Below are 26793 nucleotides of genomic sequence, written 5' to 3' on the forward strand. Positions count from 1 at the left end.
TGTAGTGTCTATTGGCCACATAAATGTGCATGACTGATGCTATTTAAAAACTGTTTGGCAATAGTTGTAAATCCATAACCTCATCAAGTCTTTTTGTTAAACATTTCATTGGGAAATATTTAACTTAAGACAGAAAACTTTGTTCCGCTAAGCTCTGCAGATTCTTTTGTAACAGTGACATTCAGCTTCCTCCCTTTCACAGACTAACAGTCCATCACATGACATGCCCTCCGCTATATATACCAGTGACCCAGGTCCAATACCTGCCACCACCGTGACGATGTAGATTCCCTCCCACAGTCCAAAGACGTACCAGTTGGTAGGTTATTTGGTCATTGTAAATTGTCCCATGATTAGGCTAGGGTTAAATCTAGACATTGCTGAGTGGTGTGGCTCAAAGGATCAGAAGGGCCTATTCCATTAGATGGATGAATATAGATAGATAGATAAATTAATAGTTTATTAGGATGACCAGACACACACGCACACCAAATTGAAGTGAATGCTACTTTAGGCTATTTATGCTACAAAAATACCTGTTAATGATGTTGAAGGCAAAGAATATGATCGCTTCAAGGTACTCTGCAAGAAACCAAAAGTGACAGTCAGTAACACAACATATATAAAATACAACCGTGAATGCCATCAGAATCACCATTAAAACAGATTTGTTCTTACAATTTTACAAAGCCTACTTTGCTCTTCAATATTCCAAAGGAGATAAAAATGGGGGCATCTACATTAAAATCTACACACTCAGTGCCCACTTTATTAAGTACAGGCATGGAATCTGGTGGTCTTCTGGTGCTGTCGCCCATCCACTCCAAGGCACGACATACTGTGCATTCAGGAGATGCTCTTCTCCATACTAGTGTAGTAACATGTGGTTATTTGAGTTACTGTTCCCTTCCTGTCAGCTAGAAGCAGTCTGGCCATTCTCCGTTGACCTTTCATTTTCAACCACAGAACTACTACTCACTGGATTTTTTTTTTGTTGTTTTTTCGCTCCATTGTCTATAAACTTTAGAGACAGTTGTGTCTGAAAATCCCAGGAGATCAGCAGTACCGAGATACTCAAACCATCCTGACTGACATCTATAATTATTCCATAGTAATTTAAATCATATTTCTTCCCCATTCTGACATTTGATCTAAGCAACAACTGAACCTCTCGACCATGTCTACATGCTTTTTTGCATTGAGTTGCTGCCACATTAGATATGATTAGATAACTGTATTAACAAAGTGTACCTAATAAAGTGGCCACTGAGTGGATATATTTATATGTGTGCAAATGAACTTGTAATATAATGGTTAAACTAGTTAAACAATTGTATACCAACTTAAACATACAGGATTATTCAGTAATTAACTAAAGAACTGACATCAACACAAACTCTGATAACATTTTGCAGAAAATGAGAAACAGCTTGTAAAATAGATTGTTTCTACCTCGTTAGAGAAGAACTACATGCCAATTCCAATCTGCGTCTTTTGTCCAAATATACAGGTCTCAGAAATTAAAGTTATCAAGTAAATAACTATGTACTTACTCCTGATATAAATTTTCAATATCAACAGGATTTTTAAAGAGTTCATAGACAGAAGTAATTGTGATATGGAAACTATTTTGCTCAATTTGGATGCTTTGAAATAAAAGTTTAATTGTCTTGTGCAGTTTATGGAAAATATTATGCTAAGGCCATGAATGCAGCTCTACTCATTGCATCTATGGCCCAACCATTTATCCTACTCAGATACCATGAAAATAAATTATATTGATCATTATCATTACATAGCATAAATACCCATAATATCTATTAATATATTAATAAATGCCCATCAATATCTTAGACAATAGGTGCAGGAGTAGGCCATTCAACCCTTTGAGCCAGCACCGCCATTCACTGTGATCATGGTTGATCATCCACAATCAGTACCCCTTTCCTGCCTTCTCCCCAAATCCCTTGACTTTGCTATCTTTAAGAGCTCTATCTCTTTCTTGAAAGCATCCAGAGAACTGGCCTCCACTGCCTTCTGAGGCAGAGCATTTCATAGATCCGCAACTCTCTGGGTGAAAAAGTTTTTCCTCAACTCCATTCTAAATGGCCTACCCCTTATTCTTAAACTGTGGCCTCTGGTTCTGGACTCCCCCAACATCGGGAACATGTTTCCTGCCTCTAGCGTGTCTGATCCCGTAATAATCTTATCAGGACATGGATAATAAAAATTCATTATGAGGCCATCTTCAAAAGGAGATGCCTCAAAATGGCAGTATCCATCATTACGATCCTCATCACCGGACATGACCCCTTCTCATTGCGACCTTCAAGGAGAAGGTACAAGAGCCTGAAGAAGCATACTCAACACTTCAGGAACAGCTTCCTTCCTTCCACCATCAGATTTATGAACAGACACTACTTCTCTACTTATTGCTCTGATTTTGCACAATTTTTCAATTTATTTTTTAATTCTATATTTCTTAATGTACTTTATATTTTTTTTATGTATTGCAGTATACTGCTGCAGTAAAACAACAGATTTCATGACATATGCCAGTGATATTAAACCTGATTCTCATTACAGTCTGACAATAAGTATTCATTACCAACTGTTGGACTCCTGTAATAATGCTTTGAAAACCACCCACACATTTAATCCCACACTATCAAGATCAAGAAGGTATTCTCAAAACACCATAAGGATCTGCTCCAAATATATTATGAAAGTCTTGATTTGCTGATCTCATTCAATAAATAATACTAAAATTGGCTTTTCTGCTCTAATTTAAAGAATGGGTAGGAGAGCAATGAAAAATCAGATCAGGAAAGAGCAAATGAGAGGAATCAACAGGATTTAGGAAAACATTTTGCTGCTATGACACAAAGTTCAGGTCTCTCAAATTTTAGTGGTAAGATCAAGTGAGGAAATCCTGAATTGGCTCAAAATGCTACCTTCAGCCCTATAACAGCTTTCTGTAAATTTAAATCTGTAACCACTACTTAGCTACAGTCAGTCACAACCATGAAAGGCACAAAGACTGAATGCATAGTAAACATTGCACGCACACTGAAGCAGAGAAGCACAACACGAAGATCCTGGTTACTTACCTGATTCACTGTCCTGTCTGAATAAGGATCTGGTGAAGAATAAGAGTGCTTTCCTTTTTGCAGCCTGATTTTCCTCAACTCTCGTGCCTTCTTATAGTCTTGAAGGGTACTCTGAAATTTATCATTGAATAATCCATGCTGGAGCCTTCTAGTGGATAGTCGAGGTCTCTTGTACCAGGGCATATCTACTGAGTTGCTCGTGTCCTCGGAAAACTTTAAGACGTCAAGTGACGGCGGTAATGGCAACTGTTTGGGTAATGAGCGCTGCCATAAAGCTGTACTTCTACAGTCATCTGTATTGTATTTGAAACACAAATTGTTCTGCCTTGCCGAGGCATCTTCAGTATGAGAAGATTGTTTAATGGCTTCTCCTTGGTCCTGTAAAATAACACTTTCTGAAGGATACTGACTTGAAGGCAAAAACAGTCTTCGTACTATCACACGTGGAGAACCAGGATAATGGGTAACCTGGCATTTAACTACACCACCCATATTTCCTCTTTTGTCTGACTTTAAGACACCTTTCACAAAAGCCTCTAGCACAGGACTTCTCTGAGGCGAGGGCAAATGCATAGATGGTTTGGATTTAAATGAAGGCGTCTTGTTGACATGTTTCTTAAATGGTTCAGCCTTCTGTAACAGAGAAGTGCCACCTGTGCCACCTTTTCGTGGTGAGCCCAGAATTAATCTATCATTTCCTAGTGGCACAAAAAGCAGAATTAGAGGGTGAGCAACCACAGAAAGTGCTACAAATACTAACGTTAGCTAGAAATATTACTGACAAAGACAATAACATACATTTATATGCCAATCTTAATATAAAACACAAAATGGGTCGTTACCAAAAGATGATTAGACAAAAAGCAACATCAAGCCATAAGGAGTCGCCTCATTAACCGAGTGGTCTTTTGCTTTAAAGAAAAAGCAAGGCAGAAATTTGGGCTGGGAATTTCAGCTGTAATTGCCAATAGCATAAAGCAAGTGCTGGGTGCTTAGTGCTCAAGTCTGAAGATGCAGGGAATATTGAGATCAGATACTACCGCTAAATCATAGCTAACATGAGGGCAAAAAGATGCACCTAACTTTCAATCATTGTATTATTCAGATAAGAAACCAAATCTTTTTCATTCAAAGGTTAAGATAATGGAAAATCATGTGGCACCGTGATCCTGAAAAACGCTGTCTCATTTTTCCTGTGTACTGTACCTGCAGTTATGGTCGAAATGACAATAAAAAGTGACTTGACTTGACTTGAAACTCATCCAATTATGACATTACAAAGACTATCGATATCATGACCATTATTATGCAATCTTGAAGTCACAATGAGGTAGGTAAAGTGGGGAAAGGGGGTGGTAACAGGTAATGAACAGATTAGGGGCAGAAAGTTTCTAAAATAATACATTCAAATACAGAATAATACATGCTGATTTAGAAGCCTGTAACTTTGAAAAAGATTCAATGGTGATTACAATGAGTACCTATGAATAGGTTTCAAAAGACGCTCTGTTTAATGTGGGGAAAATATCCTTTAAAGCAAAATAGTTTAAGCCAAATCTGATTTTAAAAAAGATGCCCATTTAGTTCAAAGGATTGTACAAATCGAAATGGCCTCCTCATCCCCTCTGATCATGCTGGTTAAAATTACATGTATTGATGTCGGATCCATTGTGCAATGGGTGGGGGGGAGGAGGGAGGACTGTGCTGGGAAAGGCATGGTAGATCTAAATTAGCTGATGCTCTTAACGGAAATTTTTTCCACAGAAGCCAAAGGAGTGATGAAACTTTTAAAAGTCATGGACTGTCAAACTGAAGTTCTTTACAAATAAACTTTTACTAATGCATTGTTTTGTACAGCATGCCTACCATTCCACCGCAGTCCCTAGGTTTTATCCTCATCTACTAATATTATAGATTCTTTATGTCACTATTCAAACATCATTCCTCTAATATACTTCAATTTGACAGATTTCAACTGAATATCAGGTTGCCATCTTCAAAATAAATGCACACCTACCAACCTGTGACTGGATTTGGCATGAAGAACTTCGTAATGACCTGGCTGCTGCAAAATAAAGAATATAAAATTAGTAGAATGCATGATATTGATGACACAATATATCACAAATCAAACATTTGAGGTCACAATTTATCGACCAGTACTGTTACTATTACATCATCAAAATACTATATGAGGCACATCTTTATCATAACTCTAGTTGAATGATGAAAAATGCCTAGAAGCTGCTGGCATACATTTCTTCATCCACATTTAGATGAAGTGCTAACAAAGGTAATTAACTAAGCCAATAAAGTCCTGCCAATATCAAATCTATTCACAATACTTACTACACCACAAACTTCACCTATTCATTAGCATCAAACAGGCTGAACAAAATATAAAAGCTTTTTGATATCTTTTGTTGTTCAAAGTCCTTCAGAACAAAGACGAGGATGAATTTCTTTAGCCAGACAGTGGAGAATCTGTTGAATTCATTGCCACAGGTGGCTGTGGAGGCCAAGTTATTGGGTACACCTTATCCTCGTTATATGCGTCTTCAGACAATGCGGATTCACAGTTATGCGTCAAACCTATTTCTACCAACTTCTCCTTATATGCATCCAATACACAGTTATGCAAGGCGGTTGGGATGAGAAGCACCGCTTTCCCGCCAATACAAGTCATGTGTGCACGCCTCAGTCTCACTCTCGCCAGTCTTGCATTGGTTTTGACAGCGTGTGGATGTGCGATCTTACACTCTTAAACTTTTGTTGTTATTACCTAAGGTGCACAGATTTTGTGCTTGAAATATTTAACTATGCCTCCTAAATGTCCTATTTCGAGTCCTGTGCCATCAGCCAAGCAGCAGAGAACCGCTTTAACACTTGAAAAAAAGTTGGAAATTATAAACAGGTCAGGTGAAGGTAACAGCTCTGGGACGCTACTTTGGCCTGGGTGAGTCCACAATCAGAAACATAAAGAAAAATACTGAGAAAATAAAAAGTGCAGTGATTGATTGATCATCACAAGTGTCTTCAAAGATTGTTACCAAAGTGCGTAACCCAATTATGACAAAAATAGAGAAAATGTTGAGTTTGTACATTGAAAAAAACAACACTCAGTTCCCATCATCTTCGTGTGAAAGCTTTGGAAAATATGGTTGCCTTTGTTCAGAGGCTAGTGAGCAAGTGTCAAGTGATATTGTTCGCTTTAGTGCAAGTAGGGAATGGTTTTCTAAGTTTGTTAATCGTCACAGGCTTCACAACTTAGCTGTGCATGGTGAACAAGCTAGCGCTGCCACGAAGCTGCTGAACACTACCCTTTGCAGTTGCAGGCTATGATAGCATCACACCAAAGCAGGTGCTCAATGCAGACGAGACCGGGCTTTTTTGGAAGCATATGCCAAAACGCACTTACATAAGGAAGGATGAAAAGACTGCATCAGGTTTCAAGGCAGCAAAGGATAGGCTGACTCTGCTTGTGTTCCAATGCCAAAGGAGACTGTAAGATGAAGCCTCTCTTAGTTTACCGTTCACTAAACCCTTGTGCCGTTAAGGGTCTAGTATGTTAACTTTCTATGATTGATTATGTTGAATATTACCTTAAACTGATGAAATATAATATGAATGTTGCCTTGCAGTATTGGTATGAAAATGTGAATAAATTAGATAAAACATATTTAGGAAGCCCTCCAGAATACATCCATTTAAATAATTATTCACATTACACATTTTCCATACTATGCGTCGACTGTGACGAACATATCGCCCACATAAGATGAGGATGGGGTGTATACCTAAAGTGGAGGTTGAGAGATTTTTGATTAGTAAGGGTGTGAAAGGTTACAGACAGAAGGCAGGAAAATGGGGTGCGGAGGGAAAATAAATCAGCCATGATCAAATGGTGGAGCAGACATGATTGGCTAAATGACCTAATACTGCTCCTATGTCATATGATCTTACCTAGAGAAAGCTGGAATCACTAAGTTTCAATCAATAAACATTGCTCACCCAAGGCCATTGGAGAAACATCAGACTATCTACTTCTGTACTATTAAATGTTTAATTATTAAAATTTCAGCAAGTTCAAATAAAAATAGATCCTTTATGTTCAAATGGAGCATCACACTCACATACAATTAAAATCTCCAATTGCTTTTGAAAAAATACTTTTCAATACATTCCCTCTTAAAACTCAAGTCAAGAAGACAGTCTTCATTTAACTTACAGTGCAATTATGTTTTAAAAGCAAGTGTTCATGCCTGCATAGAAATATACAACACCAAAATTACAGAACCTGGAAAGCGGCTGTACAACAGAAAAGTAGTCTAGTCAAGTTTAGTCCTCGGCACAACTACGCTGACGTACAAGTACAAAGAAGAACTTTGCTTGCAGCACCATCTTCATAGGCACACAGGTTCAAACAACATAAAGGTGAATTATACAAGAACATGAATTGATAACAAATGCTACTGAGCCATAGTTGGCCAGGAAGTTCACATTCCGAGGATACACAATGAACAGTGCAAATCACATTTCTTCATGTAACCTCAACTATTAAGACATGCAGTAAATGGGAGGTTACTAAGCAATGACGAACAAAGGGACTTTTCAGATTCAGTCTAATTGTCCCTTAAAATGACAACACAGGTATTAAGGCTGGTAACGGAAACATGGCAGGCTTACCTTCAGGGCAGCAAATATAAAAAGGTAGGATGTAATGTTGCAGCTTTACAAAACACTGGCTAGACTACACTCAAGAATGTATGTGCAGTTCTGGGCACCATACTTTGAGGAGGAGGTACATGCAAAGGAAAGGTGTAGAGAAGATTCACTAGCATTTGATTGGATTAAAGGACTTTAATTATGGAAAGAGATTGGATAAGTTTCACCAAGAGCAAGTTTCATCGCTGACCTGATAGAAATATTAAAGAGTGGGAAGTATAGATAGGGGATAGAGATAGAATCTTTCCTCTGTAGCATGTGTGTTAGAAACAAGACAGAACTGGTTTAAACTGAGAAGAAAAGGAACTTGAGGGCAAAGGACGTTTGAGGAGAGAGTGGATCATCTGGATTTCACTACCAGATGCAATGACGTACAATTACTTCAGTTAAGAGACATTTATTCAAAATGCAAGATATGAAAAGTACAGGTAAACAGGGCTAGTACAGATGAGCAGACAAAAGCTAGCATGGATGCAGTGGGCTGAAAGGCCTGTGCTGCTATGACCCTACTTCATCAATTCTCAGCTACCAAATCTGGATGTTCCATACATTCTAATTCTATTAAATGCGGCTCTCTTCAAAATTCGATTTTAATTCTATGGTTTCAAGTATATAAGAAAAAATAGCTCACATTCATAAATATGAAATTAAAACAATAAATCAAAAGAGCTGAAACACGAGGAAATTTGCAGATGCTGGAAGTTCAAGCAACACACATGAAATGGTGGTGGAATGCAGCGGGCCAGGCAGCATCTATAGGAAGAAGTACAGTCGACGTTTTGGACTAAGACCCTTCGTCAGGACTGACAAGTCCTAACAAGGGTCTTGGCCCGGAAGTCAACTGTACTTCTTCCTATAGATGCTGCTTGGCCCGCTGCGTTCCACCAGCATTTTGTGTAAATCAAAAGAGCTTTACATTTTCAAGAAAATTTTACCCCATCCATGGTCTATATTCCAATATTTATCAATTAGTGACGGAAAAATAAAGTACAATTTGTTGCTGTTATTTCACTGAAACAAATTAAACAATGGTGTACAATAGTTCAGGGCAGATTTATACTTGAAAGGAAACATAAATAGTTGGAGTTACAAAGGAATATTCTTCAGGTAAGAGCATCTCTAACATAATCCAGCACTAAGCATTAAAGAATAGAAGACTGTGTTTTGTCAAGTGAGTCTAGTTCAGTGATTGGGTAAGTGAAGTTGAGGGGTAATAATTGTTCCTAAACCTAGTGGTGCAAGTCCTGAGGTTCCTGAACCTTCTTCCTGATGACAGTAGCGAGAAAAGAGCATGGCCTGGATGGTGAGGTCCTTTATGATGGATTCTGCTTTCTTGTGACAGCACTCCACATGGATGTGCTCAACGTTGGGGAGGCTTTACCTGTAAATGGACTGGGCCAGATCCACTACCTTTTGTATTTTCCATATAAGGACTTCAGTGTTTGCATACCAGTTTATGATGTAATTAATCATCGCACGCTCCATCACACATCTATAGAAGTTTGTCAAAGTTTTAGATAACATGCTGTGCTTTCTTCACAACGGCACCTATGTGGTAGACCCAGGACAGAGCCTCTGAAATTATAACGCTGATGAATTTAAAGTTGCTGACCCTCTCTACCTCTGATTCCCCCCCCCCCCCCCCCCGATGAGGATTGGCTTGTGGACTTCCGGTTTCTTCCTCCTGAAGTCAGTAATCATCTCCTTGGTTTTGTTGACATTGAGTAGGTGGTGGTTGTTGTTGTAGCACCACTCATCCAGACTTTCAGCCTCCTTTCTTTATGCTGATTCATTATACTTTCCATTCAGCCAACAACAGTTGTGTTGTCAGCAAACTTAAATATGCATTGGAGATATGCTAAGCCTCACAGTCGTAACTACAAAGCAAATAGAGTCAGGGCCTATGCATACAACAGCATCTCTTTCACCTCAGATGGTTGAAGAAGTTTGGTATAGGCCCCCCAAATACTAAAAACTTTCTATAGGGGCACTTCTGAGAGCATCCTGTTAGGCTGCATCACTGCCTGGTATGGGAACCGTACCTCCCTCAATCACAGGACTCTGCAGAGAGTGGTGCAGACATTCCAGCGCATCTGTAGATGTGAACTTCCCATGATTCAGGACATTTACAAAGGAAGGTGTGTAAAAAGGGCCCAATGGATCATTGGGGACTCGATTCACCCCAACTACAAATTGTTCCAGCTGTTACCATCCAGGAAACGGTACTGCAGCATAGAAGCCAGGACCAACAGGCTCCGGGACAGCTTCTTCCACCAGGCTATCAATCTGATTAATTCATGCTGACACAACAGTATTTCTATGTTATATTGACCATCCTGTTGTACATAATATTTAGTATAAATTAATATAAATAGCACATTTAGATGAAGACGTAACGTAAAGATTTTTATTACTTACATCCTTCATATACATGAGTAAAGTCAATTCAATGTAATTGTACTGCACCTACGCTGAGGGAGATTGTGGAAATGTTATTGCCAATCCAAACTGACAAGATTCTGCAAGTAAGGAAATCCGAGGTATTGAGGACAAGGTCTTGAAGCTTATTCATTAGTTTTATTGAAGACTATTGAAAGATCGAGGCGAATGCAGATGGCAAGAGTTCAGCACTGACTCTTTTCCTTTTGATCACTACCAAAGAAGGAATCTGTGATAAGACTATCGCTGTGTCCCTCTCTTTTGATGAATGTCATAGGATGACTCTGCATTTATGGATTATGGACTTTTTCCAGACTTGCGGATTTTAATATTCTGTATCTTTAAATCCTCCCTTCCTTTTCTGTTTTGTTGTGCAAGTGGACGGTGTTTGTGTGTTGATGTTCTGCTGCATTGATAGTTTTTATTTAATGCAGGGGAGGGCTTGTTTTTGGGGTTGATATTCCTGTTCCATTTTTGTGTGTGGGAGGGTGTGTTTGATGTCTCTCTCCAAATGAGATTCATGTTCTTTCCTTGATTTGTGGCTATCTGGAGAAGGCACATTTCAGAGTTGTATATGGATAAATGCTTTGATTATAATAAGTGAACCTATCCTGATGAAGGGTTTTGGCCTGAAACGTCGTCACTACCTCCTCCCATAGATGCTGTCTGGCCTGCTGAGTTCTGCCAGCATTTTGTGTTTTTATTTATTTCCAGCATCTGCAGATTCACTCGTGTTCTCTGTATCTTTTAGTTTTGAGAATATGATCATATTGAATGCAGAGCTGTAGTCAATGAAGAGCATCCTGATGTGTGCATCTTTGCAATCCAGATGTTCCAGAATTGAGTGAAGAGCTTCTCAGAAAGGACTTAAAATGTTTCATCACCAACCTCCTTTTAGGAACAGCTCTTCCCCTCCACCATCCTATTTCTGAATGACCAAAGATCCAATGAAGATTACCTTGCTATTTTTTTTCTATTTGCACTACTTATTTAATTTTTAATATACATTTCTTATTGTGTTTTATAGTTTTTTATATTTACCGTACTGCTGCCACAAAAAAACTAACTTCACAACATATAGTACATCAGTGATGTTAACCCTGATTCTGAACCTGTATGTTTTTGGAATGTGGGAGGAAACTCACGCAGCCGGATGAAACCCATGCACTTAAGCGTACAAACTCCTTACCGACAGTGGCAGAATCAAACTCCTATTTTACAGCTGGTGCTGGAAGGCGTAGCACTAACCACTACACTACCCTGCCAAAAGTACATCATTCTCATCTCTGATCTGGTTTTGGCTGCTTTAAGATGTCACAGGCCGCTTTTGGCATTAGGTAAAGAATCAGAATGTCAATTATGTGCAGGGGCTGAAGGTTATGCAGTGACATGGATGGGGAAGGATCAATAGTAAACAATAGATACATGAGTCATGTGCAGATTAACAATCAATAACCAGTGGTTTGCTATAGGGATTACTAGTGAAGCCTCAATCTATATTAATGATGCACAAAAGGATAATTGAGTACAAATTTGCTGATGATGCAAAGATAGCTGAGTTAACAGCTTGCAAAGATGGCACACAGACTGCAAAGGGATATAGGGCAACCAAGAAGTTGGCAGACATAATGCAGCAAATTGCGAGGTTATTTGTTTGGAAAGAACAAATGTAAAATAGATAATGCAACGGCAGAATGGTAGCGTAGAAATTAACGTAATGCTAGTCCAGCACTAGCGATCTATGTTCAATTCCACCTGTATGTACGTCTTCCTCATAACTGTGAGTGTTTCTTCCAGCTGCTCCAGTTCCCTTCTACATCCCAAAGGCATATGGGTTAATTGGTCACGTGGCTGTAATGGCAGCACAGGGTGTAAGGTTCTGTATCTCTAAATAAAACAACATAAATAACACATTTCTGGAGATTCACAATGGGCCAGGCAGCATCTGTGGAAGAAACAGAAATTGGAATTGTTGACTAGCTCACCTGTCCAGCATCCATCTGCAGTCTAATGTGCTTCCAAATGAAAAATAAATTTACAATGCTATACAAAAGGACCTAAGGGACCTGGTGCACAAGGGATCACAGAGGTACAGGAAGTGATTAGGAAGGCTTATGAAAGTTGCCCTTAACAGAAGGGGTATTAAGTACAAGAGGAGGAAATTCTGATGGAATTTTGTGGGATGGTGGAGACTACATCTGGGAATACCGAGTAGTCTTCCAATTTTAAGGAAAGACATTTTTGTGTCCTGTATGCAACACAGAGAAGGTTCACCAGGTTTATTCTTGGGATGAAATTGTTGACTGCTGAAGAGAGGTTACACTTGTATCACTGGATTTGAGTAACATAAAGAAGTGACATTTTTGAACCATACAAGACTCAGGATTAACAGGGAGATGCTGATGGAATGATTCTCCCAATATCAAAAACAAAGGGTCACAGTTGCAGAATCACCCACATAAGATGGATATGCAGAATAATTTCATCTCCAAAGGTCACATCTCTTTGAAATTCTCTATCCCAGAGAAGCACAAAAGTAATATGCTCAAATTGGAGATTAACAGATATTTGAACTCTAAGTGGGCCAGAGATGTGAGAAAGGAGCAAGCAGTGGTCAGAGGTCACCATGAGATCAGCCATGATGTTAGTGGCAGCATAGGCTTGAGGAGCCAACTGCTCTACTGTTTCTCATCTCACAGTCCCAAGGAGAGTTCAAAACTTGCTATATATTCTGGTTTGCTACCCGATGCTGGCTGAACCACAGGTTACTTCAAATTTCTGGGTTTTTTTTAAATCATCCAAAGTTAGAAGAGTCAGGCAGAAAGATCTATCCAAATGCCAAGATACATCTGAATGCCCCAGTAGCAGATAAAAGGGCATCAGGGAATATTACAACAGAATAAATCTCGCAATCAAATGAGAACACAAAGCCATAAAAGAAATCCTTCAAACCCAGCATCTATACTTTACTGCACATACAGCTTTGTTTAATAACCCAGTTTTTTTTTGGGAGGGATAGTTGAAAAAATAAACAGCAAATTGAATTTACAGTAATATTTTTTCTATGCAAAATATTTTATACACACACATTTTATATATATATTGATTTATATACAATATAACCCTGAGATTCATTTTCTTGTGGGCATTTACAGTAGCTACAAGAAACAGAATAAATAAAATCAATGAAAGATCACACCCAACAGGAAGGACAAACACCCAATGCACAAAAGACAACAGATTGTGCAAATACAAAAAGAAAAATATAACAATAATAAATAAATAAATAATAACTTTCAAGAGCATGATGGAGTGCTTCAAAGCAAGTCCACAGGTTGTGGGAACTGTTCAGTGATGGGATGAGGGAAGTTGAATGAAGCCATTTCTTTGGGTTCCAGAGCCTGATAATCGAGGGGTAATAACTGTTCCTGACCTCCATGGTCCAGAGGCTTCCGTACCTCCTTTCTGATTTGATTTATTTAGTTACGGTATTCAGAGATGCAGTGCAGATGGGCCCTTATAACCCTTCGAGGCATGCCACCAGCAACTCAACGACTTAACCCTAGCCTAATCACAGGACATTTTGCAGTAGCCTATTAACCGGTATCAATGGCAGCGATGAAAAGAGAACATGACCTGAGTGGTGGGGGCCCAGATGATGGATGCTGCTTTCCTGCGACAACACTCCATGTAGATGTGCTCAATGACAGGTAGGGCTTTATCCATGATGGAGTGGGTCATATCCACTTTCTGTAGAATGTTCCATTCAAGCACCAGTGTTTCCATACCAAGCTGTGATACCAGTCAATATATACCCCACTGCACATCATGTCAAAGTTTTTGAAAACATGACAAATCTTCACAAACTTCTGAGTAGAGGTGTTGCCATGCTTTCATCGTAATGGCACTTACATGCAGAACCCAGGACAGATGCTCTAACTTAATAACAATAATCTACTTCTGATCCTCCACCGAGAACTGGCTCATGCATCTCTGGTTTCCTCCACCTGAAGTCAATCATCATCTCCTTGGTCTTGCTGACGTTGAGTGAGAGGTGGTTGTTGTGGCACCGCTCAGCCAGATTCTCAATCTCCTATATGCTGATTCATCACCGTATTGATTGGTCAAGTCATCAGCAAACTTAAATATGACATTGGATCTATGCTTAGCCTCACAGTCAGAAGTGTAAACTGAGTAGACCAGGGGGCTAAGCACACAACCTTGTGGTGCATCTGTACTGAGGAAGATTGTGGATGTGATTATGTGCCAATCCGAACTGACTGGGGTCTGCAAGTAAGGAAATTGAGGATCCAATTGCATAAGGAGGTATTGTGGACAATGCCTTGAAGCTTATTGGTTAGCTTTGAGGGGTTGATAGTATTGAATGTTGACCTATAGTTGATAATACAGCACCGTGATATATGCATCTTTGCTGTCCAGTTATTCCAGGGCTGAGTGAACAGCCAATAAAACGACATCTGCTTTTGACCTGTTGTGACAACCAGCAAATTGGAGCAGTTCCAAGTCACTTCTCAGGCAGCAGTTGATATTTTCATTACCAACTTCTCAAAGTTAACTCAACTTCATCCCAATGGATGCAAGTGCTACTGGACGACAATCATTTAAGCAGGTTACCACGTCCTTCTTAGGCACCGGTATAATTGAACCCTGCCTGAAGCAGCTGGGCACCTCAGAATGCCAAACTGAGAAGTTAAAGATATCTACTGGTGGGCATTCCAGCAAGCAGATCAGCGTGGATCAGCAAGGTCTTTAGTACTCAGCCTTAACTGGGCTGGATGCTCTCATTTCGGCCTCAGAAACTGAAATCACAGAGTCAGAATCAGAATCAGGTTTATTATCACCAGCATCTGTCATGAAATTTGTTAACTTAGCAGCAGCAGCAGATCAATGCAATACATAACATAGAAAAAAAGATAAATCAATTACATTATATGTATATTGAATAGATTAAAATTTCATGCAAAAACAGTAATATATATTTAAAAAGTGAGGCAGTGTTCACAGGTTCAATGTCCATCTAGGAATCGGATGGCATCATGGAAGAAGCTGTTCCTGAATCATTGAGTGTGTGCCTTCAGGCTTCTGTACCTCCTCCCTAATGGTAACAGTGAGAAAAGGGCATGCCTTAATAATAGATGCTGCCTTTCTGAGACACTGCTCTTTGAAAATGTCTTGGGCACTTTGTAGGCTAGTACCCAAGATGGAGCTGACTAAATTTACAACCCTCGTAGCTTCTTTCGGTTCTGTGCAATAGCCCCCCTCCCCCATACCAGACAGTGATGCAGCCTGTCGGAATACTTTTCACGGTACTTTCTGGTAACACAGCCTAATATGGAAACACCAATGCGCTTAATTAAAATTTCTACAGAAAGTAGTGGATATGGCCCAGTACATAATGGATAAAGCTCTATCCACCATTGAAAGTTTTTGAGTGTTTTTGTTGACACCAAATTTCTCCAAACTCCTAATGAAGTATAGTCACTGGGGACTGTGGGAGCTCGTGGTGACTCTACGTTTTGACGGTTAAAGCAAGCATAAGAGGCATTGTGCTCATCTGGAAGTGAAACTTTGTTGTCACCTATGTCACTTGGTTTCACTTTGTAGGAAGTTAATAGCATTCAAGCCCTGCCATAACTGTCGAGTATCCTTCAGTGCTTAAAGTTTGGTTCGGAATTGCCACTTCACATGCAAGATGGCTTTCTGGAAATTGTACCCAGACCTCTGGTAATTTACTTGGTTGTCAGACCTGAATGCCACGGATCTGGCCCTCAGCAGATTGAGTCTTCCTCAACCAGAAGTCCTGGATGAACCAATGATTTTGTGGAGACACAGTTGTCTATGACTGTTTTTATAAAGTCTGTGACAACCCTGGTGTATTTGTTCAGATCCTCTGATGAGCCCTTGAACTCAACCCAGTCCACCGACTTGAAGCAATCCTGCAGCCGCTCTTCAGCCTCCTACAACTACCTTATTTTATTGCTCTCATCTCTTTTGCCCTTGCTCTTTATCCTCTGCCTGTAAGCAGGTAACAGGAGGACAGATTTCCCAAAATACAGTCAAAGCATGGAACGGTAGGGATTCCGAGTACAGCAGTAGTGGAATATGTTGGGACCGTGGTGCTGCAGGTGATGAGTTCCTAACATTCACCACAGAATGTCTATAAGTCCCCCATTACTCCTGTATTGTACACAACTCCTGTGTAGAAGGTATGAAAACATCCAGGTCAGTAACAAAGATATCACACTCCTGTCATAAATATCACTAGCTGCAAAGATGGCATATGAACTCTGAACTGCACATCCATATAGATGAAAAGCTAGTCTTTTAGTGTCCCAACAACAACACACACAAAATGCTGGTGGAACACAGCAGGCCAGGCAGTATCCATCGGGAGAAGCGCTGTCGACATTTTGGGCCGAGACCCTTTGTCAGGACGCTTCTCCCTATAGATGCTGCCTGGCCTGCTGTGTTCCACCAGCATTTTGTGTGTGTTGTTGTTCGAATTTCCAGCATCTGCAGATCTCCTCGTGTTTGCTCTTTTTGTGTCCCATCATTTAATACTCTAAAATATCTTCATATTGCAATCATTTCCTCTCACAATGTCCTTCTGGGAGTATATTGTTACACCAGCATAGCATCTGTAAGCAAAAGAGGAACAATGGTAGAAAACAACCACATAAGCCCTATCAGCAGAGACCACCAACAGCAAACAGACACAAAAAATAAATAACTATTCACAGTCAATTTCCAAATCTTCCATCATCTTAGAATAACTGGCCAGTTATTCTGACAATAGTCATCATTTTTAAGATACATCTTTCAAGTGTAATCCAGAACTGAAACAATACCAAGCAATTACCTAAAAAACGGTCTATTGAGAAAATACCACTCGTAATATTGCAGCCATCATGCCATTTTGCAAGTGCATCACCAACCTGCCCCTCTCCATAATTTAACTGTTGCACAGGTAACCAAATGAACATGAATTAGGCATGATGAACATAACTGTTGCATCATTCACAGTCCTACAACTGAACACAAATCAGGCATGACCAACTATTGCATCATTCACACAGGGAAATCTGGAGGGAAAGGAAGCCATCTGGGTTCAGAGTACACTCAAGGGATAAGTGAGGAGCATAGAATATTGATCTTTTAATTATTTTAGCAGTTACTATCCTGGGAGGTCCATCGTTCAACTGGATTTACAATCAGCAAGATTTAATACTTTATCAGATCAAATTTCTACTGCAAAAGTGGTTAATGTATGATAATATAATGATTAAAATGTGAGTGGTTAAATATAGTTCTTAGTAGCAGGAAGAAAAAGGTTTACCTGAAACAATTTGTCAGGCTTTGTTTGTGTGCAGCTTTTCACTGATTCTATTGCATTTCTTTGTTCTACTGTGAATGCCTGCAAGAAAATTAATCTCAGGGGACATTGACATACTTCCATAATAAATTTACTTTGAACATTAATTAATGGAAAAGACTCGAAGGGCTCCTGGATTTAATTACCTGTGCTGTGAAACAGGAAATAGAAATAACAGTTCACATAAAACAATTTGCATACAATTGGCATTCGAATCTAAATAGGAAGGTGGAAAGTAAGAAAGCAGTCAGTCACCAGGGTTTCCGATCCTGATTTTTATCCAGTGACTAAAAATTGGATGTGCGTGGCTGCTTCTGACAAAACCAGATTCTTACTGAGACTTCATTATGGCTAAATAACAGCCATCATTCATATTCAAGCTTTGAATGACTGGATATAGAGCAAAGTAATGGGCACAAATCAGGAAATCGGTCAGCAGCAGGGAGAAAGTATACCATTTTACATAAAAGTTCAAAGTTAATTTTATTATCAAAGTACATCTATGTCACCAAATTACCCAGAAAATCATTTTCTTGCAGACATTCATAGTAGATCAAAGTAGTATATGAAAAACTACAAAGACTGACAAATTGTGCAAATACAAAAATAAACAATAGATAAATAAAACCGAGAAAATAAGTTGAAAGTGAGCTCAAGGGTTGTGTTAAATGATCAGTTCAGCGTTGCGGTGAGTGAAGATGTCCACCCTGGTTCAGGAGCCTGATTTTTAAAGGGTAATTACTGTTCCTGACCCTGGTGTTCTATAAAGCTCCTGTACCTCCATCCTGACAGTAGCAGCAAGAAGAGAGCATGTGTATTATAGACATATAAAAGACACTCAAGTAATGCTTTGCATTTTTACCAACAGAACAAGGTCACATTTAATGTGCCGAGTTATTTCTCAAATAATGCTCTTCTTTTAAAAACAGTATTAACTAAAAATAAATCAGACCATTGACCATATGGCCTGCAATTAATTAAGCTTTGCTTATCCAGACGGATTTGCTGTCCCGTCTGTAGATACAATTAAGATTCCTCTGTCTGACATTTGGTTGCTTACTTTCATTTAGCAGTTTCCAAATCAGAATAAATTAGTCTAACATAAAAGTAAATTTCAAATATAAACTTTTAAAACTAACTTCTTTAATGCCACAGAAAGAGAATGCAAGGTCTAACTTTATCATCTTCAGCTCCAAATTACACCTCACCCTATATATATTTTCACTGTTTAGACCACAAGATATAGGAGCAAATTAGGCCATTTGGCCCATCGCGTCTGCTCCTCCATTTTATCACGGCTGATCCAATTTCCCTCTCAGCCCCAATCTCCTGCCTTCTCCCTGCATCCCTTCGAGCCCTGACTAATCAAAAATTTATCAACCTCTGCCTTAAACATACATTAAGACTTGGCCTAGGTGACTGCGAATATTGATAGCAGGTTGAGGCGTTTGATGCCGCAGTGTTCGCCGAGCCGAGCAGTTAGCTTGCAGACGTTTCATCCTCAGTGCACAATTGTCAGTGTTTCTGTCTGGGAGTGCTCAGGTGTACAGAGATGGTCCTGATTGGCTACCCCTTCAGTTGATCTTTGAATTCTATTGGCTGGCATTTCTTTTGCTCTGAGGGGTCCGTTGATAGCATCTATTTCCATATATTTGTTTACAGAAGAGAACCACGCTTCTAAAAGTTTTCGGGCCTGCCTTGTGTTTGCCTGCCCCCAACCTCTGTGGAGCACGTCTTTGTGTACCAAGATCAGTGACAGTGGATCATGTCTCCATACTGTGGGCTTATGGTCCCGTAAATGAGTTGATAGTTTACGTTCTGTCTGGCCAATGTGGTTCTTGCTGCAGTCTCCAGAGGTGATCCTGCACACTACACTGCTTTTGTGGGTGGCCTTGGTTCCTGAGACAAGCTTCCTTAGAGTCACTGTTGGTTTATGAGCAACTGTGATGCTGTGAGATTTGAACTGTTCAACTGTCATTTCTGAGATATTCTTGATGTCACACGTTTAGATATGCATTGAGTAAGGTCTGAACAACTTTCTCTCCTTAGGAAAGATCTTCTGATGAAATTCCGCATGTAACCGTTGTTCTGGAGCACTTTGAAAGTGCTTCTCTTTCCCAGCCCAAAGTTTGGTGGTGTTGCAGTGTGTGTGTGTTCTCTTAAATAAAGGGTGGGTGCAGCTTCTGTTGTGACAGGCTGGGAAGCTGGGTGGTTGCTGTGGTTGAATACTTCCACATGTGCACCCTTCCTAAATGAGCACACACTGCAGCTTAATCGAATGAAGATCTTTCAACAGCAAAACTTCTATTGTTTTACAAATGAAGCATCTGTTCAGATGTGACTGCAGATTCAAGGAGCTGACTTTGGAATTCATTAACACATTAACCTTTTGAAGAGTGTGGAGAAAATAATGTTCATTTCATTTAGTCAATAAGTATGACAATGCATGTGCAATTTATCTCAGGTTCAAAGGAACTGAAGGAAGCTGTCAACAATTGGACACAGTCCAACTGTCTATTGAAAGAATTAACATTTAGTCCTGTGCAATTTAGGTTCCTTGTTGCCATGGCACTTATCACCAAAAACTGCAAAGCTTTGTTACAAATACTATAATCAACAATTAAAGTAATGAGACATTTAAAATATGCCAATAGACACATCCAAATGACCAACTTATTATAAAATACCTCAACAATCTTGATTTCATCAACAAACAGATGCCAAAATTTGTTGCATTAACAAAATGCTGTTTGTACCCATAATTTTCCCGGAGTACAAGCTTTATACTAGAACATTGTCTGGCTACAGGTTTGAGTCAATGAGTTTGCAGCCAATTGGTCACAGTTGTTCAGGGAAGTTGCCAGCTGAGAGAGGAAGAAAAAAAAATAGGCACAAAGTGTGATTACAGGAACAGAAAGTGCTTACAAAGACAGTCCTACTTTAGCTAAAATGGAGGGAAAAATCTAATACCAGTTAAAATACCAACTTTAGAGTTGCAGAAAACTCTTAAAAAAAGAGAAAGCAATATACTGTATATTAATATCTACTCAGTTTATGGACTAAGTGACAGTACTAGTAGATACAAACTGTGGAAATGTACATGGAATTAGACTGGTTGTCTGACTTCACTTCTTCTGCACAAAGGCAAGCGTCACAGCTACCAAGGTCTCAACAAGTACTGCAACATTGTAGAATATGGATATGACTTGGCACCAACATCAGCCCACAGCTCAGGAAAAAGCAGCATAGTAATACTAAGCAATACACACACAAAACACTGCAGGCCAGGCAGCTTCCGTGAAATAGAATAAACAGTTGACATTTCAGGCAGCAACCTTCATCAGCCTCGACCCAAAACATCAACTGCCATTTCCCTCCATAGCTGCAGCTTGAGCTGGGTCTTCCCACATTTTGTGTTGCTCCAGATTTCCAGCATCTGCAGATTCTTGTGTCTTCATCATCACCTTTATGTTTCAAAGGCTTATTTTGTTATCAAAATATGTACTCTTGAGATTCATCTTCTCCAGACAACCATGAAACATAGAAAAACCATGGAAGTCCTTGAAAGAAAAGACATCAACACTTCCTCCTGCATGGAAAAGAAACAAAACTCTCAAACCCCACCAGCCTCTTCCTCACACAGATTGCTCACACGGACATGGCAGCTAAAACATCAAACCCTCACACACAGAGAAAAACAGCAACAAGTTGCCAACACTGAAAAATATAAACGACTTGCAGCATGAACAGCTAACTATTTGTTTTAGTTAGAACTTCCCCTTGACGATAGGATAAACTGCCTGCAAAATAGATGTCTCCGGCTGCAACCTGTTTCCCAGCATTACGTTTTATTTCATACTAAAATCATGCTTCTTAAATATTCCACCCATCTCAGACCTTTTCTGTGCCTTAAAACTCACTTTATCTGATTCATTCCTGTTCTGATAGGTCATAAACCTTAAATATTAATTGCTTCTTTCACCATGCATAACCCCTGACCTGCTAATTATTTCTCGCATTTATTAATTTCAATTTGGTTTCCTTTATTTTCAGCTATGATGATGGCATGGTAGCCAAGCGGTTGGCACATTGCTTTATAGTGCCAGCTTCTTTATGAGTTTACACGTTCTCCCCGTGACTGCGTGCTTCCTCAGGGTACTCGTTCTTTCTGCACTCTAACATGTACAGTATGGTTAGGGCTGGCATTCTATGCTAGCGCTGGAAGCACAGCAACACTTGCAGGCTGCTCTGCACCATTCTCACTGATTTGATTTGATGTAAAGCAAGGCATTTCACTGCACATTTTGATACTTTAGATTTACTTGTCAAACTCACATCAATGTTTATCTTTATTTCAGTCCTACGCCATTCACCATCTCATCACTATGCTCCTGATCAAACTGAGGACTGCAACCTTAATAGAATTAAATGAACATGGAAAGTTGTATAAACGCAAGTGTGGGATTTAGCAGCACGGCAAGGGTTAAAGCAGTGTGCAGGTGCTCATAATAAAGCCCTTGGAAGAACTAATTCCCAAGAACTTAGGAAATACCATGGATGTTTGGTCTGCCAGGTCAGCTTACAAGATAAAAATGCAAATGAAGGATTGAACAGCATGAAGTTTCTATCATCGGATCAGTGTTTCCGATGTAACCAGGAAACTGGTACTTTTTTACATTCGACATGGTCTTGCTCTAAAATTCAACCATTTTGGACAAATTTAAGACTTTTACTGGAACAAATTACAGGAACACAATTTCCTCATAATCCAATATTATTTTTACTAGGTGATATTGAAGGGATAAAACCGAAACTCAAACTAAATAAGTATCAGAAAGAATTTATAAAAATTGCACTGGCAGTAGCCAAAAAAGCTATTGCAGTTACTTGGAAATCGGATACACATTTAAGTATAGATTCTTGGAAGAAAGAAATCTATGGTTGTATTCCATTAGAAAAAATTACTTATAATTTAAGAGATAAATATGAAACATTTTTGAAAATTTGGAGCCCTTATTTACAAAAGACAGGATTAAATATATAGATGCTTTTAAGATGAAACAATTGGTTATTAGGGGAAAGAAATAAATATACATATTAAAATTATTACGAACTCCATGGAGCATGTGGAGATCTTCCAACCACCAGGCATTCTTTCTTTCTTTCTTTCTTTCTTTTTTTTTTCTATGGGGCAGTTAGGGGGGAGGGGTTAAGGGGAGGGGGTATGGGTTATATACATTGTTTTTTCATACTTTGTAATCATTTAAAAATGCAATAAAAAATTATTAAAAAAAAAAGTTTCTATTGATCACTAATGCCAGCAAAGTGCACACTGTGATTGCCGAATTCTATTATTTTGTATGCTAATAGAGAAGTGTGTAAAAATTTCAATAGGTCAATACCTATATAAACCTGACAATTCAGAGTGGGATTCTTCAGAGCAGTTCAGTGACAGAGCCTTGTGCACAGTAACTAGCAGTCACCTCCGTTAATATTTATCAGAGTCCAACAGATTGGAGGTGACACAAGCCTACATAATTGTGACCCTATAATGCATTTCTGTCCTTTAGTTTGAAATTGTGGTTTCCAATCAGTCAAACCAACTTTAAGAACCCCATCCAAGAAAGCATCGAATTTTCATCGTATTCTTTCTAGATGTCCTCGACTGACAACGTGCAAAAATTGTCTTTTTCACATTGGCTGTTTGTCAGTCTTTCTCATGTATATTTTTCTCATAAATTCTATTGTCATTTATACATTTTCCTCTGAATGCCTGCAAGAAAATGAATCTTGAGTATATAGTAAAATATAATCTAGTAATAAATTTACTTTGAACTATCTATAAGTGGCATTGAGCAACCAGCTAGTTGGTTGCTAGAGGGCCTCCAAAACACACCTCTGTCACTCAAATCATACAAAAACTGAATAGCTGTTTCTAAGCTGTTTAACTCCATGCTCCATGGATGAATATCACTACTCCTTCATTAAAAATCTGGAAATTCCTACCTAATAAGCCACTGTGACTATGATCTCTATCTCTAGACAGACATTGAAGCTGGTGATATAAAGATCTTCATTCATGAAGACAACTAGACATTCTCCTGGAGACCCTCTTCCCCCCCCCCCACCGTGGAGTACCCCCCCAAGCTCAAACTACATCATATTTTTTATATCTTAAGATCAAAGGTAACAGTAGGTGATTCAACACAGTTTCAACAGTTGCAATAACATTTACTCTAATACTTTGTGTTGACAATGCTTCTTTTCAATTACATTATCTACAGTGGAAGACACTTTTGAATATTCAAACACTTTTGCTGGGACACAGCAATTCACAAAGATAGCCTCAAAAGCTTCTGGAGCACAGATCATAAACATCCAAAATTAATGTTGTCAGAGCTGATTCAGATTACACAAATAAGTGTTTGATCAACTGTACCTACGATCATGTTTGGTGTGCTAACTGACAACATCAATCTGGTCTGCCAGTTTCCTTGTGCTAAGTTACCTGCACCACTGTGACCGAGTTCATGTTGCCTGGTTTGACACAGGCCTCACTGTCTTAAACAAATAGTTGATCCAGTTAAGAACATCTATTTCGAAGTCACTTCACTTGGCAAAGTCTCTGCTCTGTACACAAAGCTGTTTGAAAAGTTACCCTCTTAACTTCAATCTGATTACTGTTTGCATTTTACATTAAGAATTGCAGATTTGTTCACTTGAATTTATACTATGTTCATATAATTTCATAACTCCATAAATAATCATTAACACCAGCACTTCACAACACAGGCTGCCAGTCCTGCAGAAGTCTATCACTGATCTTTAACATTCTTTATTCTTCCCCCCATCAATTGAGCAGAAAATACAAAAGCCTGAAAGTAGGTTCCAGGAAAGCTTCCATCCTGCTCTTATTAATATTGAATGGTCCTTTAGGACGATATGATGCACTCTTTGACCTCACAACCTACCGAATTAAGATCTTGCACCTGCATTACACTGTCTTTGTAACACTATTCTGGATTGTTCTACACCCCCCCCCCCCCCCCCGTACTACCTGATGAATTGATCTGTATCAACAGTATGCAAGAAAAACTTATCACTGTATGAGACAATAATATACCAGTAACCAATAGTCCAGGCCTCTGAACCCACCCCAGAGATCTTGCCCTTCAAGTTCTCAGTGGACAGAGGGTGGATAACTTCACTCACCTCGGCTCCAGACTGATGCCACAACCTGCAGTCTCACTTTCAAGAACTCTACAACTTATGTTCTCAGCATTGTTTGTTTATTTGCACAGTTTGTCTTCTTTTTCACACTGGTCATTTGTCAGTACTTTGATAACAAATTTACTTTTAACTTCAAAACATATTCCTCAAGTCATCTTTATGGAAAAGTAACTATGCTTTTAAGGTTATCCCACTCTTCCTCATCAGTAGCAAGAATCATCAGATTCATCTTCACCCATCCATGATATTTATTCAGAATGCTGTACATGCAGGGCCCTTAGCATTCATCCAACAATCTCCTTGACCCTCTACCATCCGGCAGGACGGACCAGGGATTAAGACAAGAACTGTTAAGATGGGAAACAGCTTTTTCCCCCAAGCATAAGATGACTTGCAATCCCTTGCCACTATTAAGGTCTCATCACAGATGAAGCAACAGTAATGTTATTATGTTTACTTTTTAAACTTGAGTCATAAATGCACCTTATTATTCATTAATGTATTTCTGGTTGTATTACTGTATGCGTTACGTGTGTGAGTTACATGTACTGTGTTGTGCAGGAACAAGCAATATAAATGTGTACGGTTGAAGGACAATAAACTGAACTTGAACTAGAGCTTGATACTACTCAGATTCATTTTCTTACAGGCATTCACAGTAGAAACAGAATAGAATCAATGAAAAAACTACACACAAAAACTGTGATAGCCAATGTGCAGAAGACAAATAAATCAACAAGCAAACAAATACGAGTTGCAGAATCCTTGAAAGCAAGTTCATAGATTATGGAAACGGTTCACTGTTGAAGAAACTGAAGTTATCAGTGCTGGTTTAAGAACCTGATGGTTGAAGGGTAATAACTATTCCTGAATCCTAAAGCCAGCATTGAAGTGAATTCTTGAAAAAATACAGCGCTTTGTAAAAGTAATCAACCCCATCCCTTCGTCCTACATAAATGAGAATAACAGGGATTTTGTTCAATTTAATTGAGATTTTTTATTTAGGGATCACATGCTCCTCCCCCCCCCCCCAATAGAGCCCAAACAACAGGGAAAATCGCAAAGAATGAAAAACTAAATATTCGAAGACTGTAATGTCAGCAGTTTAAAAGTATTATCTCCCTTTACTCAGTATTTAATTGAACTACCTCTTGCAGCTATTATAGCCAGTAGTCTTTTCAGATGTCTCTATTAGCTGAACACAATGTGATGGAGCAAAGTGTGCCCAGTTCTCCAGTTGTGCCAGCTTAGTTTGGGGGGGGGGGGGGTGATGGAGGACAGCAATCTTGAAGTCTTGCCAGAGTTGTTCAGTCAGGCTAAGCTCAGGAATCTGACTAATCCGCTCCACTGTTGCTTTGGTAGTGTGCTTTGAGACATTGTCTTGCTGAAAGACGACCTTCCTCCCCAGTTTATGCTTTCTGGCAGAGGCTAGCAGGTTTTTGTCCAGGATCTCTGTATATTTAGCAGCATTCACCTTCCCATCTATCCTGACCCTGCTGCTGGATTACCTGGCTGATGTGCAGTATTAGATCACATCAATACTGTACTGTGAACAGCTTAGTGTTGAGGCCAAGTCTCATCCGATTACAAGACCTTCTTTCGCATCTTTCTAGTATCTTTAAGGTGATGCTTCGCAAAGTCTTTACAGGCACGGATATACTTTTCTTAGCCAGGGCTTCTTCCTTGCCACTCTTCCATAAACACCCTTTTTGTGCAAAGCCTTAAAGATTGTGAAGTCGTGAACTTCATTTCCAATGGCAGCCACTGACTTCTGCAGCTCACTCAGGGTGACTGCTGGCATCACAGGGGCCTCTCCTTACAAGTGCCATTCTTCTCCTGCAACTAAGTTTAGAGGGGTAGCCTGATCTAGGCAGTGTGGCTGTGGTTTCATATCTT

The 26793-nt window shown here is 39.3% G+C and overlaps 1 protein-coding gene across 6 annotated transcripts in view; it reads right to left on the minus strand.

Moving 5' to 3' along the window:
• Positions 1-26793, minus strand: part of slf2 (SMC5-SMC6 complex localization factor 2) — an 84854-nt gene that overhangs the window by 51016 nt on the left and 7045 nt on the right. For 2 of the 6 annotated variants that reach the window (XM_059947035.1, XM_059947034.1), the window contains exons 2-4: positions 5132-5175; positions 3111-3808; positions 537-582 (exon numbers count right to left, since the gene is read on the minus strand). In XM_059947035.1, the coding sequence (XP_059803018.1) occupies positions 537-582; positions 3111-3808; positions 5132-5175 (788 nt within the window). Of the gene's footprint in view, positions 1-536; positions 583-3110; positions 3809-5127; positions 5176-26793 lie in introns of all 6 variants that reach the window. The other 4 variants (XM_059947036.1, XM_059947039.1, XM_059947038.1 and 1 more) reach the window with 4 other exon arrangements.

This window comes from Hypanus sabinus, chromosome 22 (genome assembly GCF_030144855.1).
Source record: "Hypanus sabinus isolate sHypSab1 chromosome 22, sHypSab1.hap1, whole genome shotgun sequence".
NCBI lineage: Eukaryota > Metazoa > Chordata > Chondrichthyes > Myliobatiformes > Dasyatidae > Hypanus > Hypanus sabinus.